This window comes from Tasmannia lanceolata, unplaced genomic scaffold (genome assembly GCF_043159265.1).
Source record: "Tasmannia lanceolata isolate RefF3 unplaced genomic scaffold, GAP_Taslan_0.1 ptg000023l, whole genome shotgun sequence".
NCBI classification, from domain to species: Eukaryota; Viridiplantae; Streptophyta; class Magnoliopsida; order Canellales; family Winteraceae; genus Tasmannia; species Tasmannia lanceolata.
Genome location: NW_027518700.1, coordinates 678654 through 696713, shown reverse-complemented (window position 1 = coordinate 696713; position 18060 = coordinate 678654). Strand labels below are relative to the sequence as shown.

At 39.9% G+C, this 18060-nt stretch overlaps 1 protein-coding gene and 1 non-coding gene across 3 annotated transcripts in view; both read left to right on the top strand.

Moving 5' to 3' along the window:
• The first annotated feature begins 6136 nt into the window (after positions 1 to 6136).
• Positions 6137 to 18060, top strand: part of LOC143856818 (peroxisome biogenesis protein 5-like) — a 38943-nt gene continuing 27019 nt past the window's right edge. The window contains exons 1-3 of one of the 2 annotated variants that reach the window (XM_077367101.1): positions 6137 to 6399; positions 7403 to 7712; positions 15924 to 16117. In XM_077367101.1, coding sequence (XP_077223216.1) covers positions 6271 to 6399; positions 7403 to 7712; positions 15924 to 16117 — 633 coding nt within the window. In that variant the 5' untranslated portion in view covers positions 6137 to 6270. The remainder of the gene's footprint in view (positions 6400 to 7402; positions 7713 to 15923; positions 16118 to 18060) is intronic. The other variant, XM_077367100.1, reaches the window with a different exon arrangement.
• LOC143856852 (5S ribosomal RNA) lies at positions 13238 to 13356 on the top strand. The gene has a single exon (XR_013238395.1). It is a non-coding gene; the product is annotated as a 5S ribosomal RNA (ribosomal RNA).

Here is an 18060-nt window from a genome sequence, read left to right as displayed (position 1 = left end):
TGTATTTGTCACGTTTTAAACTATAGGGGTGGAAGTGGATGTGTCAGAAACTAGAGGGGGTGTAAATGTAATTATCCTAAATAAATAAATAAAATTTTGATTTTTATATTCGCAGTACTATGTTTGATAAAGGGACGAACTCACGTTGTCTTTTCTTTTTTAATTGACACCTAGTGCCAGGGTTTTTTTTGGAATAGTAATAGCCATTGACTCTCTCTCTCCAAAAAAATATATATATATTTAATTTTGGCTACTGATATTGGCACTACTGCATTTTAATAATTGCAAAAACTCATCTTGTTTTTTCCTTTCTAATTGGCTTTGGAGAGCTTCTTTGGAACTGTAACAAGCTTTAACAGCTGTTGAAATAATAAAAGACAAATTGAGTTAGTGCAATTATTAAAACATGGTAGTGCAAATATGAATAGCCCTAATTTTTAGGAAGAATGGCTAAACAATCCACCTTACCTGTTGACGGCTGAGGATGGATCATCAATCAGTTCCCACTTTTTACAGGTCAGTGGAATCTTTATGCCCCAAACCACGATTCCAGTAGTCATTTATTTGGTACCCCCAAGTGGAGAATGATGGATTGTTAGTGTAGACGATTTAGAATATATAATTGTAGGACATATATGGTTAGGTTCCATTTGAGTACTTGGTGGAATCTCGCATATCTTAACTAAACCCTTTGCATGTTCAATCCACTTATTTCTCGAACCGAGAGATCCATGAATCGGGATCCTGATGCCTATAGATACAAAGGGTCCAATGAGAGCAAGAACTTCCAGGAACATTTGGAACATTTCGTCGATCCCTGATGCCTATAGATACAAAGGGTCCAATAGGAGCAAGAACTTCCAGGAACATTTCGTCTCTGAACAGAAGCATTGTGTATGCCCCGGCAGTTTACTCGACCCATTCCCTCTACGTAATAGGGCTCCCGCATTGCTCAAGTGTGCGACTCTGTGTGAGTACCTCCTTCCCTTCTGCCCACTCTTCGTTCACATGGTTTTCAGAGCGGAGGAAGGGTGGGCATAAGGTACCATAGTTCAGTGTACATTTCTTTGATGGCTCACAAGAACAGCAGCCACGTGCCCCCATCTCATCCCCTCTCTCTTGTTAAGGAGACGAAAATCAACCCAAAAAAATTAGCACACAGTGTCCTATGTCCCGTCAAATAAAGAGAAGAAAATCGACCCAAAAATTGATAAAGAGTTTCTTCTGACATAAAATAATTTTGGGAAATAATACTAGCACAACCATATTTTGATGTCAAAAGAATTTTACTTTTCCTGAAAAGCTCTCGGGAGCCAATTAAAGAAAAAAAGACAACTGAGTTTGTGTGGATATCAAAATGTGGTTGTGCTAATAAAATTTCCCGTAATTTTAGGAGGCGATCACATGAAACTTTAATTTGAAAAGTTAGATTTTGTGGACAAATGCCACTTAATTATTTCAATCTTAAAATCGTGTAGACCAGTGGTGTGTTCTTTAATCACTCTCTCTAGCCCTTTCGCGAGAATGAACAAATAAAAATTATAAGAATAATGGTGTTTGTGGTTTTTAGAAACAAAGTAGAGTCGCTCCTCGTGATTCTATTGGGACTCTAGAGCCGGTTTGGTTCACCACATAAATACGAGGGATTTTGATGAAGAAAGAAATAAAAAAGGAAGATAAAAAAGGGAAATGATATCACCACTACAGTATTTTGATGATCGCACTCCTCGCTTTATTGATCCTAACCATCTGATCTATAGGGGTTAGGATCAACCCTCTAATATTCAGTCTCTCTATAGATTGGAGGGTTAGGATCAACCTGCGGAAACGATTTTTGGGGCAAAACCTATCTAGGTTGTGGCCCATCTAATGGACGGTTTGGATCATCCTATGGTGTGGGCCATACCGTACTTTTTAATAAAGTGAGGAGTGCGATCATCAAAATATGGTAGTAGTGATATCATTTCCCTAAAAAAGTCACCTAAATTTGAGAGAAGACAGAAACTCTACAAACTTTAATTCAACGAAATTTTTCCCCTTACAAGCGATAAGATAGTTATTATTTAATAGCAGAATACCAAAAATCTAGCCTAAGCAATGTAACAAAAATATTTAAAAAAAGAAAAGAAATATAAATACCTAAATATTATGGGACAAGGCAGATATGAGAGAAAGTAGGAGATGGAATAGCTTTGCTAGATCTCACATTCCCTCCCTCTTAGAGGGTGCCTTGGCCGTAAGGTGCAAAATCAAGAAAACTTAGCTGGAATTGTGATCAGTTCTCCCAGGTGACATCTTCATGCATGATGTTGGACGGCTTTAATGATCGTCGGCCCAAAATATTGTATGGTTAAGTTTGAAAATTATCCTGATCTAACTAACACATGTGATTTTCTCAATCCTGCGGTGTTCTTTGCGACGCTTCCCATGCATTTCAGTTGAGATATGTTGCTTAAGTGGAGATCCTTCATTGGTGCAGGATAATGGGTGTGCGCGTGGTTGTGGAGTAATGGGGTAGGATAAATTTAGGCTAAACGGAATGGCACGAGTAGATGTGCGGCAACTAGAATTTTGCTTGCGTCTAAAGCTTCTTCCCGGCAAACAACAATAATAAAATTATGTTGCAAGGTAAGGGGCTGCAGTAATTTCACGCCAGTTTCGATGCCATCTTGTAATAATAAATAAATAAAGCAATTTATGAGATATTTCTCTTGAAGGCAGGAGATCCGATTTCTAACTGTCCAAACTGGGCTTGATAATCACGAATGGTGGTTGTCTGGCAGAGTTTAGATTAGGTACCTCTTGGATCATCCATGCTCGTTGTGCTAGAGTGGATGTTTAGAGACTTTATAAAACACAATCATGGTCCCATTGTTTTGATTAGCCATCGATACTGGGGGATTGCATCTCTAGTGAGATGAATGGCTGCTATAGTCATCATATTTTTCATCAGAGAGTTGATGCATGGCTGGAACTTGACTGATAACATAAAGCCACTCTGATGGGTTTGTGCCATTAAATTTGGGCAGATTGATCCTGATGTGGCAGTAGTTAAAGGGGTGTTGTTCATGCGATACATTGATTTAGTTGAGGGTAGGACCAAAGAAGCAGGATTCTTCCCTAGGAGCTTTCGATTTCCGCTCTGGCAACCTTGAGTAGGATTTTTCCCTGGGAGCCTTCGATTCCCGCTTTCGATTCCCGTTTCGACTCCCCGCTATGGCAATCTTGCGTGGGACTCTCCATTGCGACGACATTATCTATTATTTGACTATTATTGTTATTGATGGGAATAAGCTTTGAGGGTTTGAATGAAAGTATGGACGTTCTGCAACTAGACGTCGATGTCAGCTATGGACTGCTGGAGATTGTGGATGAACTAACCGTGCCTGGCAATAATCTGTTGAGCCACCTGCAACGCCTGGTCAAGCTCCCTACAAGTTCGTGCCTTGGTGTCATTAGATGATGTTGCCATGTTGAAAGAGACAGAGGAAAACTCTATTGGCTCTTATATCTGTCAATAGGGTTCCCGAGCCTCTTTGTTTCATCACGAGAGCATGTGGTATGTCAAAGAAGGAATTAATAGATAGAGAAGATAAAAAAGTCGTCTAAAATTTAATAGCAAAACACCTAAAATCTAGCCAAAGAAACATAACATAAATATTGTAGAAATAAAGATAAAGATCCAAACAATACGAGATTAGGGAAGTATAAGAGATAGTAGGAGATAAGACAGATTCGTAGGATCCTTTCAAATTCCATCATGCTCATTTCGTTGTGATGACAAAAAAATGGAAAGCATTGAAGAACACAACCTAAATCCTGCTTTAGTCTTCATAAATCACAATACCCTACTCATATCTTATGAAAAATGGCCAACCCTTTTATTATAGAAATTGATCAAAATAATCCACTTTGCATAGAAAATGATAAACTATACATCTCATGGGAAATGCCCAAGTACCCATTTTTTTCAAGAAAATAATAAAAATATCTAGAAAATTAACAAGGTCATATAAAAAATACCCATATTTTATGAAAATAACAAAAGCCCATACACGTGGAAAATAACCCAAACACTAAAGCGATCAACAAAAAATTATATCTAGGTTCACATTCAACGACAAAAAATGGGGTTTTGCAAAAGAAGCCCTCTACCTTGCTCTTTCGGCATAAACAGTCTTCTAGTTTGACAATTTGCAAATAGGGTCATCACTTTTGAAGTAAAAGGCCAAAAGGTCCTTATATGTGAAAAAGATGAACATTACCTTGTAAAGGAGCAAAATACCCGTGATGCTCAATGATATGTGTTGGGGTAAAATCGGTATATTCGGTACCAACCCAAAGTCTCTCCCCAGATTCAGAATACGACCACGCTGGGCCTACGTCCTACGCCATCAGTGCCGACCTATCAAGAAATAAGATACTATGGCGAAAATCCCACGAATGAGCAAGGAATCCGGCAGACCGTTACAGGAATCCCCATCCCACACATGTCAGAAAGAGGAATCGAAGGCTCCCGTCACGACCACCATCCCACCATCTCCGTTTGGTTATTCCCAGGATCACGCCCCCACGATTGTAACCACCACCCAATTCGCTACACGTGGGAGGGATTAAGGGCATGATGAGTGTCGTGGGTATCATGGGCCTCCTCTCTTGTAAAAGTGCGTTCACAGACTCAAACAAAGGGGCATGAACACACATCTCGATGGCAATCTGTTTTGGCTCTTGTCTTTTCCCTTCGTCCCTTTCTTCTGTGTTGCCCATCTCTGACTTGAATGTCGAAGTGGCCGTTCGGAGCCACAACTCCTGGCCTACTGACGCTTTCTCTGTGAGCGCAAGATTATAGGCTCTACCAAGCTAGACCGAGCAGTCAGATTTTGGGCAGCATCAATATGTTTTGATAGTGTGGGTCCCAACAACTCAATTCAAGCCCAAGCATTGGGTGGGGCCCACCATTTTGCCTCATGTTTTGATGAGGTACGTTGGACAATTTCCACCCGAGCCCATGTGTATGGCAGGGCCCAAAATTTTACAAGTCATGTGTTTTTTATGGCGTGGGCCTATTTTCACACGCATGTATAAGAAAGCTAGTACATGTAGAAACGATGTTCCCACACCCTTGATTCAGATCTTAGCATTGAGTATTTCGGTCTTTTTTAGTAGGCATTTTTTGCCTTTTAATGTATAAGGACATTTTGGTCTATTTCAACCAATAAATTTTTTTTTACCATGGGTATTTGGGTCACAAATTGCTTGCATGACCTGATTTGCAATTTTCACTCAAACCTGATCACTATATTTGCAAATTTTCAAACTACAACACTCTTTTTGCAAATAAAGCAAACAAGAAAAGGGAAATGATTTCTGCGCTCAAGTGTTTTGATAAACACGCGCTCCACTTGTTTGCCGTGTAGTATTTAAAGGGTTTTAAGAGCCTTTTGAGAACCGTAATATCCTATGACATCCCTTTAAATACTACACCACAAACAAGTGGAGAGCGCGTGTTTATCAAAACACTCAGCGCAGAAATCATTTCCCCAAAAAAATTGTAAAGGCTGATTAGAATTGGTGCGAGGTGAATCAAATAAAATATTTTAGGCCATGTTGGATGGCAAGAATAAAATTTCCAAGGGGGAAAAATTTTCTTTGGAAATTATTTTTCTTTCTTGGATTTTGGGTTTGGTTTTTCTGGCGTGTAAAAAAAGTATGAAATCTTAGGATTTTAGACAGCCCGTTTGGTTGCCAGTAAAAATTTTGGTCCTAAAAAGTTTTAGTAAAATTTTGGTCCTATCCAATGTTTGGTTGCCTTTCAACACTAGAATTTTTTAATCCCACTCTTATAATGATTGCTTGTGTGGTGAATTTTTTTAATCCCACTCTTGTAATGATTGCCTTTTCATCCCATCCCAAAATAATCCCAGGAAGCAAAATAATCTTGAGAAGAGTTTTTTTCTTCCCAACAGTTCAAGCAATCAAATAAAGTTTTTTTTTTTTTTTCCCACCATAGACCGGTCAACCAAACATCGGGGCAACCTACAAACATTTTCCACAAAATTCCTGCTTATCCAAACAGGTAGGTCATTCAAGATGGGACCGACTATGATCTTGTAGTTGGCGTGCACGGCCCTACCCGAGCATTCATTCATCGAAAGTCGAGAAAAGAGCAGAGATAATAAATAAAGGATAGAGCATCGATTGTTTTTTAGGACCTCCTTGTCAATTTCAGCCAAGGCGCAGAAGAAGAGGAATCATTGATTGATTAGAGAGATGGCGATGAGAGACCTGGTTACGGGAGGCGCAGCCTGCGCTGTTCCCGGCGCCCCTTCTTCTTCCTCCTCTTCAAACCCTCTTGGTCTCCTCGCTAATACCTTTCTCGGTTCCTCATCCAAGACCCAGGTAGCTGCCTCTCTCTCTCTCTCTCTCTCTCTCTCTCTCTCTCTCTCTCTCTCTTTTCTTTTTATAATTTCATGCCATGGATTTGTCCAACTCCAACCCTCGAACTCTATGTGGTCTTAATTAACCATTATCCATTGGGGCTTTCCAATTGGTAATCTTAGAAGTCTCTAATTATCCCATTGGGTGACGAATACTAATCATTTATCTTTTTTTTTTGTGGAATTCTTCAATCCCCTTTAAGAAATTCTGTCTGTCAAATTGTTACTTCAGGCCAAGAGGACTTATTGTTTTGTAGATTTTGTTTCTCACAGGTTACGATTTCTGGTTTTCTGGAGTTTTTTAGCTATTCCTATTTATGTTCATGGATTGCTCTTGCAAAACTTTTTAGGGGTTTTGGCAATTCCTTTTTTCTCTCTGTTTTTTGCTTATGGGTAGAATTGGATTTCCCCCCCTGTCTTGAGCTGTATTTTGCTTTATGACGGCTCTTAATTTCATTATAAACTGGCACTTGGAATGTGCAAAGTTTAGTAGTCTCCAATCACAGTTTTTTGTATGCGGTTAAATTGCCTGGTTTTTATACTTCTAATTGAACTCGTTTTGGCTTGTTCTGGAGTATTGAATTGGTGGATTTCGTTTAACTACGGTGCATTTCATGTGGTCTTCTGATTCTGTTGAGACTGGCATCTGTTCCAAACCAAAACAGTTTTTTTTTTTTTTTTTTTTAAATGCCGGGTTACAGTTTTTTTCCTTATCGTTCTTGCTTATGTTGCGAGTTTTGCTTGCTATTGTTCTTCTTATTGCTCTAAATCGATGTTTCAACAGTAAGTAGTTCTGGTTGATTGGTGTTGAAAGAAGCTGATTATTTCTTCATAGATCCATATAAGTTCTATAATAATTAGTTTTTGCAATTTTATTTAAATTTTTATCCGGCTAATGTAGTGTGCCAAGATTGGTTTCTTTTTTATTCCATTGTCTATTTGACATCCTTTCACTGTCTTAACAGGAGAGGTTGAGGGAGCTTCCTGGAACAATACCTACAGGTCCTGTCAATCCTCTTGATAATGGTCCTTTCACAACCCTTCCGGGTTTGGAGTCCGATCATCAACAATATCAACACCCTGATGCCCAGAGCTCAGAGTTTCTTCGCAGGGTCCGTTCTACAGATCACGGTGGACTTGCTGATGCATGGGATGAGGTTAATCGACCCTCAATTCCACCCTATGTCCAGGCCAGAGAAAGTCAAGCACATTTTTCTAACTTCGAGCAGATATACGAAGGCGGTGTTAATTCTCACCTTCAACCTACTTGGGATGGTAATGTTCAAGATGATGTTAGAAACTTAATCCCATGGTTGTCTTATATCATCAATGCCCTATGTCTTTTTTGTCCTTTCTATATGCTGGTTTTATGTAACCCAAGTAACTTGTTTGACTAATTTCTGGGTAGAAAAATTGAATCCTGCCACGCTTTAAAATTTCCGTTGCTTGTTTGTCTATCATGGATTTTTAACTTACTGCTATTTTCCAAAGGTCTGCTTGTTCTAATGGGCATATTTTCAGCTGAATTTCCACCTAGGAAAAGCTGGCTACGTTTAGTCTTTTTTTCTTTGTCGATTAGTTTTTTCTCTATGGGCGTGCTCAGGAACCATTCATAAAAAGCATTAGTTGTTTTTCCTGCTTAAATCATAATGGTGTTAGTTATTTATTAAAAAAATGCATTTAATTTTTACTAGGTTGATAATTGGGATTAAAAAGGGCGGTCCAGTGCACCAGGGTCCTATTATTGGGATTATGTGTGGTAAATTTGTATCGCTTTGGAGAATCCTATTATTGAGTGTATCAAGTTGGATAACGAGCTGCTGCCGTCACCTCTCTCTCTCTCTCTATGGCCCCACCATTCATCTTCCCTTCGAATCTCTGCGAGCCCGAGGAAGAACTCGACGATGTCATACAAACCCCATTCAACACCACGTCCGTCACCCATACCCAAATCGAAGAACTCATTAACGATCAATTACTTCACTCAAAAAAAAAAAAGGATCATCAAAACCCCGACTTCTCTCCTTTTCCCCAATTTTGTTTGCCTCAACTTCTGTTTTTTAATTTAATGTGAAAAGGCATCGTATGTGAACTCTCCGACAAGGAGCTATTCCGCGTAGCAGAGCAAGATGTCTTCGATCGGATCTATTATCTCGTCAGGGGTTTCTATCTTTTCACTCCGTCTTTGAAGTTCAGTCTTGTCAAGTGCCTCCACTCCAATCTCATCGTTCTCCTCGCAAATGTAGATTCCCTCTCTCATGCATCTTCCTATGATTATGATGCCGAGACATTGCTCGACCACATCATCACTAATCGCAATGCTTACAAGATCTATACCTTCATTCGACTCACAATTGCTCTCTGGAGGGCCCAGTCACAATACTAACAAAACAATGCCAAGGTAAACTTCTCTTAAGTTATCATTATCCCCCTTTCAAGAAAGAGATAAGTGCTTTTTCCTTGCATGAAGCTTATGAAAAACAATTTTTTTACCCCCTCCCTTCACCGGTTTACGCAGCCACTGCAAAGGCTCGCAATAAACAAACCTCAAATTCATGGAATTGGGAATTACAGAGGAGCCAGGTAGATAGCCTCATTGCAAATTCTGTAGAGATCGACCTCCCATTTCTGTTTGGGTCTTCGGTTCCAAATGAGAATTATCTTTCTTTTGTTGTCAAGTCTGATTGAAATTCAGTTATTGTCTCCTATTCTTTATATATTTTTTCCTATTTCATTCCTCTTTTTTCATTTATTATTATTATTATTATCATTATTATTATTATTTCAAATGTGGATTAACAATTTTAGTAGAGGCACTTTCACTATGTTGAGAATCCAGTCCTGCTGAGAGATGCAGATGTAAAAGATGCCCTTTGTCGCATAATTGGCACTTGCAGCACCAGAAAATATGGAGAAACAAAAATAACACTAGAAGCTTCCATAATCTTTGCGAATCACTGAGGAGAGTTTTAGGAGTTTTATAAATTTCCATAGATAAAAATGCTTCAAAGTTATCATTATATGTTTATTTTTCGGTTTCAGTTGTTTATGCTTATAGTTTTCTTCGTTTTTAAAATATATTATATTGATATTTGTACTGAATTTTGGCTCGTTGTGAATTAACTCAAAGGCTAATTCGAGTTTAGATGGTGAGTGGAAATTACGGTGCGTGATTTTTTCAGCCACCGGTGGGAGAGATCCCCGGGGGTGATCTGTCTGGGCAGTTCCATCGGAAGAGGAGTTTGTAGGTGTGGCTACACAATTGAGAGCCTGAAAGAGGTTTATGATGGAGGCTACTCTGTTGTCGATGCTCTTCAAGCGTTGGACATAGAGACTGCTGTAGAAAAAAAAATCTCATTTCCGTAACAGGAAGAGTCTTAGTATTTCTCCATGTTCCTCGCCGAGAAGTGTCCATGAGTCTACCTACGGATCAGGGAGCGAAGGTGAAAGGCCAGCTCTCGATCGAAGAGTCTTGCTGACTGGGAAGAGAAATGAGCGATGGGTTGATGGTCGTAAACCAAACATTATGCCCTCAGAAAGATCGTCAAGGGTTTTTGAAGGAGATTGGAAATGTATAAACTGCGTTTATTTCAACTTTAGGAAAAGAAATTGTTGCAGGAAGTGTCGGGTAAACAGCGTTAAAAGGATAACTTCTAATGATTCTAATGGAGTGGTTCTCGATAATAGATGGGAGGAGGAGGTTAGAGATTCAGGTCTTGATGGGAGATTCCCGGAGATTAATTTGGTTGGACGAGAGATAGAGGATCGCAAGGAACTGCTTAAAATGTGCCTGGTGGGGTGTACGGAAAGGGGGGGCTGGAAACTTGTGGAAATTTGGGAATGGGCTAAGAAATTATGGAAAATACCATACCAGGTCTTGCAAAACCTCTTGCAATCAGTGACAAGGAGCTCTTATTTAGGTTTGAATCGGAGAACCAATCGAGTTGGGTTCCGCGTAGAGGGGATATGCATTGGGAAATAAACTCTCATCCTTGCATCCATGGAACCCGACTTTCCATACTATTGCTAAGGCTATCTGGATTAGGTTCTACGATATTCCACTTCATGCTTGGTCGGTGACAACGATTGAGGCTCTAGGTAGGGTTTTTGGCATGGTCCTCCAAGTCAAATTATCGGGTCATCATGTCCATTGTGTGGCCTTTGATTCGGCTAAGGTTCTCACCTCGGAATGGAAATACTTAAGTCCATTTATTAGAGTGAACATTGAGAATAAATGCTATTTAATAGGCGTGGTGGGTGTTTCAGAGGAAGGAATTCCTTATGGATTTAGTAAACATTGTCATTCTAATATGGGGGCTTCGAGTTCAATTGATGCTAAAACATCTATTGAGAACTCTGAGGATGATTCTAGTTCTCAACCGTTGAAGGTTTCCGCCCCTGATAAATGATTACCGGAGCTGGGTAAAGTCTCTGATGAGGTGGGGATAGGGAAGCCAGTCCTTCTGAGGCCCCAGAAGGGGGGAGTCGACTGTTGGAGAAACCTAAATTCAAATTTGAAATGGGGTCTAATCGGGCAGAGTGTTCTTTAGCAGGTACATTGAGGCTAGCAAATACTGGAGGTGGAGGTGGAGGTGATTGGCTCAATGAGAAGGCTAGGAGCCTTGAATTAAATGATAAGACACGTGGCTAGAGGGGAATGGGTAAGCTATTGATGGGAGAGGAGGGAGGTCCTGCAGAGAATGATGGTAATATGCTTTCTTCTTGGGCAAGGAAAAAGGAGGTCAGAAACCAAATTGATGAAGATAAACATGGGAAAAAGAAACATGGTGTGCTGGACACGCGCCCGGCTGGATAACGTGTCAAGTTTGCCCCTGCTCTATTGTGGGAGCCAAGGCAAGGCTCAAAAGGATATCGTGTAAGGGATGACTTCAACAGGCATAAAATTTTTGGGAAGAAGGAAAATAATAAATTAAAGCTGAAGCTAGTGGTCAAAATAGGCGGTTTGTTCTCTTATAAAAGTGGTGGACCTCTCTTCAGACAAGAAAGAAAAATGTCTCTGTCGAGTTTACTCTCTTTGGTTCAAAGGTTCGTCTACTTTGGCAATAACTCAGGTGATGAGTTTCAGAACCCCACTTTTGAGGAACCATTCAATCGTCATCATCGGATGAGAGTGGGTGCTTCATCGAGATTCAAGCGGCTGGGGCAGAGTAGTGAAACGAAGATGAAACGCCAACAACTTTTCAGAAAGGAGGAAGTGGCACTGGAATACCTTAAGCTCCAATGGAAAAAGCTTTATGAGGAGGCGAACGGAAAGGAGGAAGAAATAATGGATATGACGGGGAAGAAAAGCCTAGAAGAGGCTTGTGTTCCGCTCTATGAACTGCCTTTTTTCCAACAAGAGTTGGATGTAGAATCTATGGTAGGTGAAAATCAGAACGGAGAGAATACCGGAGACTTGCAGGTGAGACAAAAGTGACTCATGGGGTCATCTTATAGGAGAAATTGGGATGTCTCAGGACTCAATGGACGTGGATCTTAGTGCTAAGATCAAAGTTTGTCTTCAAAGGGATGATGCAGAGTTGGGGAGGAGGTTTCAGAGAGTGTAGAGGAAGAAAACAATGAGCTGTTGGAAGAATTTAAGGAGATGAAGAAGATGGGAAGTTTTTTGGGGATTGGTGATGAGGAGAATGTGGATGAGACAGAGAGGATGTTCTTGGATATTGAGTGGCGTGATGCTGTGAAAGGGAAGACTCCTAGTAAAGGAGGTAGGGAGCTTAAATCCGTGTTAAGTTAATTAAAAGGTTTTGATGGCTGTACTATACATACAGTTTTTTGGGAGCTTTGATGGGCTGCCTCTTTGGATGTGTTTGGGAAGGCGATTTTTTGATTTTCTACCATGTGATGGTGTAGATGGAAAGGTTGAAGGGATGTTTAGTTTTGATTCTTGAGTGGGCTTGAGGGATATTGGTCCTTCGCTACTCGGGTTCTCTGTCCCCTGGTTGGTCAACCTTTTATGGTGGTTTTTGGTGGGGGATGCAAACATGAGGATGGATGAAGGTATGGGTTGGAAGACTCGTCTGGTTGAGAGTCTTGTTTTCAATGTTTGTTATGAGTGGTAGTATTTTGCATGATTCTGGGAGTAGGGTGGAAGGCTACTCTGGGGTTTACGAGGTTTATCTGTTGATGTTTTATCTTTTTGGGCCATTGGAGAAGTCTCCTATGGTATTTTATGATGCAATGTAATGTGGCGGGACAACTTGTCCCCATCACTTTGTACATCTTATCCAATATATATATATATAGGAAAATGATTGTGAGCTTGAAGCTCATATAGCTTATATGAGGTTGAGGGCCCAAACACATGGGTCCCACATTTTTTGTGGTGATCCAAACCATTCATTTGCAAGGCCCCATCATAGATAGGGCGTGTACCAAAAATCAGCTTTATTGGATCATCCTAACCCCTCCAAAAGCGGAGGGCAAAAATGGGCAGATTTGTGGCAAACGGTGTCTGTATATTTTGCCCTCCACTTTTGGATGGGCTAGGATGACCCTATGGAGCTGATTTTTTGTACACACCCTATCTATGTAAGGGCCTTTCAAATGAATGCTTTGGATCATCCTAACAATGTGGGCCCATGTGTGTTTGGGTCCTCAACCTCATATAAGCTATATGAGCTTCAAGCTCACAATCATTTTCCTCATATATATATATATATATATATATATATATCATTTTTCAAAAAAAAAAAAAATCTGTACTGAATTTTGTGCCTTTTATTGTATTATAATATATCCATGGACAAGCTAGTATTAGGGTTAAGCGTGCTTAAAGTCAAGGGTGCGACCATACCAGCACAAATGCACTGGATCCCATTAGAATTCCGAAGTTAAGTGTGCTTAGGTTAGAGTAGTACTAGGATGGATGACCTCCTGGGAAGTCCTCGTGTTGCATCCCTGTCTCTTTTAAACCCATACGGGTGTGGCTCTTTGGCTTAGAGTCATGGTTATGCTCCTCATTGACGCGAGTTCGAATCCCCCTGGGCTTGCCCGATGCACGTGGTTTATGGGTGATTGCGTGCATCTGTAGGGAAAAGTCCCGCCCTAAAAATTGGGGTGGGGATACTCAATTTCATAAAAAAGGAGAAGCTAGTATTAGGGTTTCATGGGTCCATATGTTGGAAACACTTGTCTGCGATGCTGGTAGGTGAGGGCTTGAGGGAAGGATATACTAGCGTGTGTTGATGCTCTCTCTTTTTAGTTGTAGACAAGCAAAACGTGATTCAGTTGCCAAGAGCACTAAAAAAATGCATTATAATTCTTGATTTCAGAATGAGAATCAAGAGCATGATTGCCTACTGCAACCTATATTGCTTGCAATTGCATTCTAAGGGCGGTAACATAGTTACTGAATCTGGCCACAGGTTTGATTATTCTCAAAATTTTCATGAGATATCTTTAATGAAAACTTTATGAATTTATTAAAAAATTTACTTTTTACATAAACCCATTTTGACAAATTATCTGTGAATTATTTTAGTATCTAGCTACTAGTCGTAACTTATGAAAAGCCAACTTAATGGGATTTTGAACTCACAACCTTTTTAAAGTAACCATATGCACTTAAACCACCATGCCACATGGCCCACATCCACGTGTTATGCTATAGAAAAATTTGATTTTATATGTTTTAAGCTATGATTTGTGGACACGGACACAAATGTCGCATGTTGACACGGACACGGCTAACCCTCAAAATTTAGAAATGGGGACACCGGTAAAAATAGAAAGTATATATGATACAACATCAAATATTAGTTAAAGAAGAGCTAAAAAAGAGTTTATAATTGTTAAAGGGAAGTGTTATTTACGCCCCTTTTTATCACCAGGGACACCTTGCGCCAGTGTACGTGGCAATCAAAACCACTGGAAGTGGTAGTTTCACATGGTATCAGAGCAAATGCCTGGGTTCAAACATCCTTGATAGCAAAATCTGCCAAACCCAAAAAAGGGTTCCACATGTGCCACGTGTAGGCCAAACCTAGAAAAAGGGGGCCACTCGTGAGGGGGAGTGTTAAAGTATAAAAGATTAAATAACGCCTTCTCCAACAGCTTAAGCTTTTGGAGTAAGTGGTAGTTTCACAATAATAAAAGAAGTGTTAATAATAAAAGAGGTAAACACTGTATGCAATAATAAAACAGAATGTCACACTTGATAAAGCACAAAAACGTGTCCACACACCCACTTTAAGTCTAGAACTTATAGCAATACATTTAAAAGTATCCAAAGGAGTGTCAACATGGGTGGACACGCGTATCGTGTCGGACACGACAGGACACATGTCTCGGCAATAAATTCAAAGTGTCGGCCAAATCATAGGTTTTAAGTGTCTTTCTTTTCCATATCTTCTGATCTTTTTATGAACTTTCCCTATATCTCTAACACTTAGCTTGCTGAATTATTCTCAATTCTGAACTTATGTAACTATGCCCAGTACATGCTAAGGTGTAAGAACCAATTTACAATATATTCCACCTCTCTCTCTCTCTCTCTCTGGTTTTTTGTCTTGGATGTTTATACCCCATGTTTCAAAATCTCATAACCGAATTGAACTTGATGATGTGTGGGCCTGTGTCCACTCTAAAATTGGTTGACTACTTGATTTAGTTTTGAATCTCAAAAGCTTATTATGTAGTATTTTTTTCTGGAATTCTGAGTATCAAGCAAGTTTTTTTAATTACCTGATTGATTACTTAATTGGGTTTTCATCTGAAAAGCTGTTAGCTTTGGTCCTATTGCTTATGGATTGCTTTTTTTCCTCTCTACATAGATTGCAGCTACAATCTAGGAATAGTTTAGTTTGAACTTTGAAGTTACAAGTAGTTAGGGCAGGTACAAGCGAAGGTGTATAAGTTAGTTCACTAGAACTGCAATAAAATACATGTCTTTCACAAGTAGCCAGATGCAAGCTAAGTGTATAAATCAATTCACTAGAACAAATACATGCTTTTCACAAGTAGCTCTCCTTTTGTTCCTTTATCTTTTGTCCTAGATGTATAGTCCAAGGCTTAAAGATTCAAAATTGAAGTGGACTCAGTGAGGGCCCAAGCCCGAGTCCATTTTAAACTTGGTAAAGTATTAATTGAGTTTGAGTCTGAAAAGCTTATTTTGTTTGTCATTTCTTTGAATTTCCTGATTGCCTGATTGAACTTTTTTCCATTCTCAATTGAGTTTTCTTTGTCATTTCAAACATTCAGACAGTTTCTCCAGGGTCCTACAAAAACTGAACCGATCCATTGCTTGATTGGAAGAAAGACATATAAACAAGCCTTTATTTAACCCCTTAATTTGACCCAAAACTTGATTAATTCAAATTTGCCATTTTTTCTTTGAGAATTGAATCTGGATTTTGAACCTTGGTATAATATGCATTTGATGTCCTCATAGTCGAAGATTTTCATACTATGTAGTACTTCAGTATTAGAATCCTTTCCTTACTTTTACATCTGTCTTGCATCTTGCAGGGCCACCACAGAGAGTTTTGTCCAGTTTTTTGCATTCCTTTGTGGACAGTAGCCGTGCTGGTATTCCATTTCGACCAGTGTCACTTCCAGCTTTGGGATTGTCTGAAGGTGACAAACAATGCATACGTGATCGTAGCAGTATTATGGCGCGCCACTTTTTTGCTGATAAGAATGAAGATTTTATTAATTCTCAGGTTTGGCATTCATTTTTTTCTTGTTGTATGTTGACGACTGACTGATACTTTTGGAAGCTCTAGCATAGGTCATCTCTATAATGACACTCCACCTCTTATAATACTGCTCTGTCAAACTTTAACCTGTCAATGTTCCTATTGAAAGAGGAATCCTTTTTGGGTAATTTTTGGAATATATATAATTTGAGGTATTCTAAACTGAAGGGCGCCCTTGTAGAAATGGGGTGAAAGGCCGCCCTCATTGGCTGCAAGGAACAGTTGTGAATTAAATGCACAACCGCCCCTTGTAGCCAATGGAGGCGCCCTTTCACCCCATTTCTGCAAGAGCGCCCTTCAGTTTAGAATACCTCATATAATTTTAATATATTTTTATTTATCTGATTGAAAAGGGAATCCTTTTTTGGGTAATTTTTTGTTGTTCTTTACATATGTATATATATACATATATGATTTTTCGTTGTTAGCCACTCTGTGGGTCCTGTGGAGAGAAAGAAACGCAAGAGTTTTTAACGTTGTTTCAAGGTCTCCGCCTTCCCTCTCCATTAAAGTCATATCATAGACCATTCACTATTGCTTGGGTAAAATGTAACCCCTCCTTTCGTTTTGCCTCTTCATATGCTCTTTGGGAGGGATGGAAGGAAGTTTGTCTTAGTGTTGAAAGGAAGGAGACCATTGTACAGGATTGGCATCCTCCTGCGCATTGGATGCTAAAATTAAACTTCGATGGCTCAAGTTTGGGTAATCCAGGTCCTTTCGGAATAGGGGGAGTCCTTGGAGATTCTGGAGGAGGGGTTGTGTGGGCATTTTCAGGGCCCATTAGGACTGCAGATGTAAACGAAGCTAAAGTGCGAGCGGTTCACTAGGGGTTAAATAGCTTGGCTAAGTAGGATCTGAATAGGGTAATGGTTGAGGGCGACTCTCTTAATACCGAAAGGTGGCTAAGTGGCTCTCTTAACTTGCCGTTGAGATTTACACATTTATTTGACGAAATCAACGATAAATATGGAGGTTCGTTGATTATCTTCTCCCTTGTTAGAAGATCAGCGAATAGTGTGTCCGATCGGTTGTCTAGGGAAGGAGTCATTAAGCAAAGCTTAGAGTTGTTGGATTCTTTGCCTCCTTGATGTCTTCTCTTTCTTGTTTTTCCTGTCCTTGGTTTTTTCTGCTTGCATGTATTTTTGGGGTTGACTTTCTTGGTCATCACCTTTTGCAATGACATTTGCTCAACTCAACTCAACTCAACTCAACTAAGCCTTTGTCCCAAACTAGTTTGGGTCGGCTAATGAATCCTTTAGAAAATTTTCATGAAGAAGGTGAAAGGATTTACCCTACTCAAATTGACTAAGTCTAATCCTTACACTAGTTGGGTTCGTCTACATGGCTCATTTTCTTCCATTCTATCATATCCAAGGTCATGTTCTCTGCTATGTTTTTAGCCCTCAAGTTTTTCTTTCTACCCAAGTTGTTTTTGGTCTGCTCCTACGTCTTTTTACTCCATCAACTTGGCACAAGTCACTTCTTCTAACCGGAGCATCCAAAGGCCTACGTTGGATATGCCCAGACCATCTTAAACGGTGCTCTCTCATCTTCTCCTCAATTGGTGCCACCCCCACCTTTTTACGGATTTCTTCATTTGTAATTCGATATGACCTTATGTGGCCGCACATCCATCTAAGCATTCGCATCTCCGCTTCACTCATCTTATGCACATGCTGCTTCTTGGTGGCCCAACATTATGAGCCGTACAGCATGGCTGGCTTCACAGCTGTCTTATAAAACTTTCCCTTCAACTTGGTAGGTATTTTACGATCGCACAGAACTCTTGAAGCATGCTTCTACTTCAACCAACCTGCTCTTATTCTGTGGTTAACATCCTCTTCAATCTCTCCTTCTTATGTAGGATTGAACCAAGATAGCGAAAGATATCCCTCTTAGGTACCTCC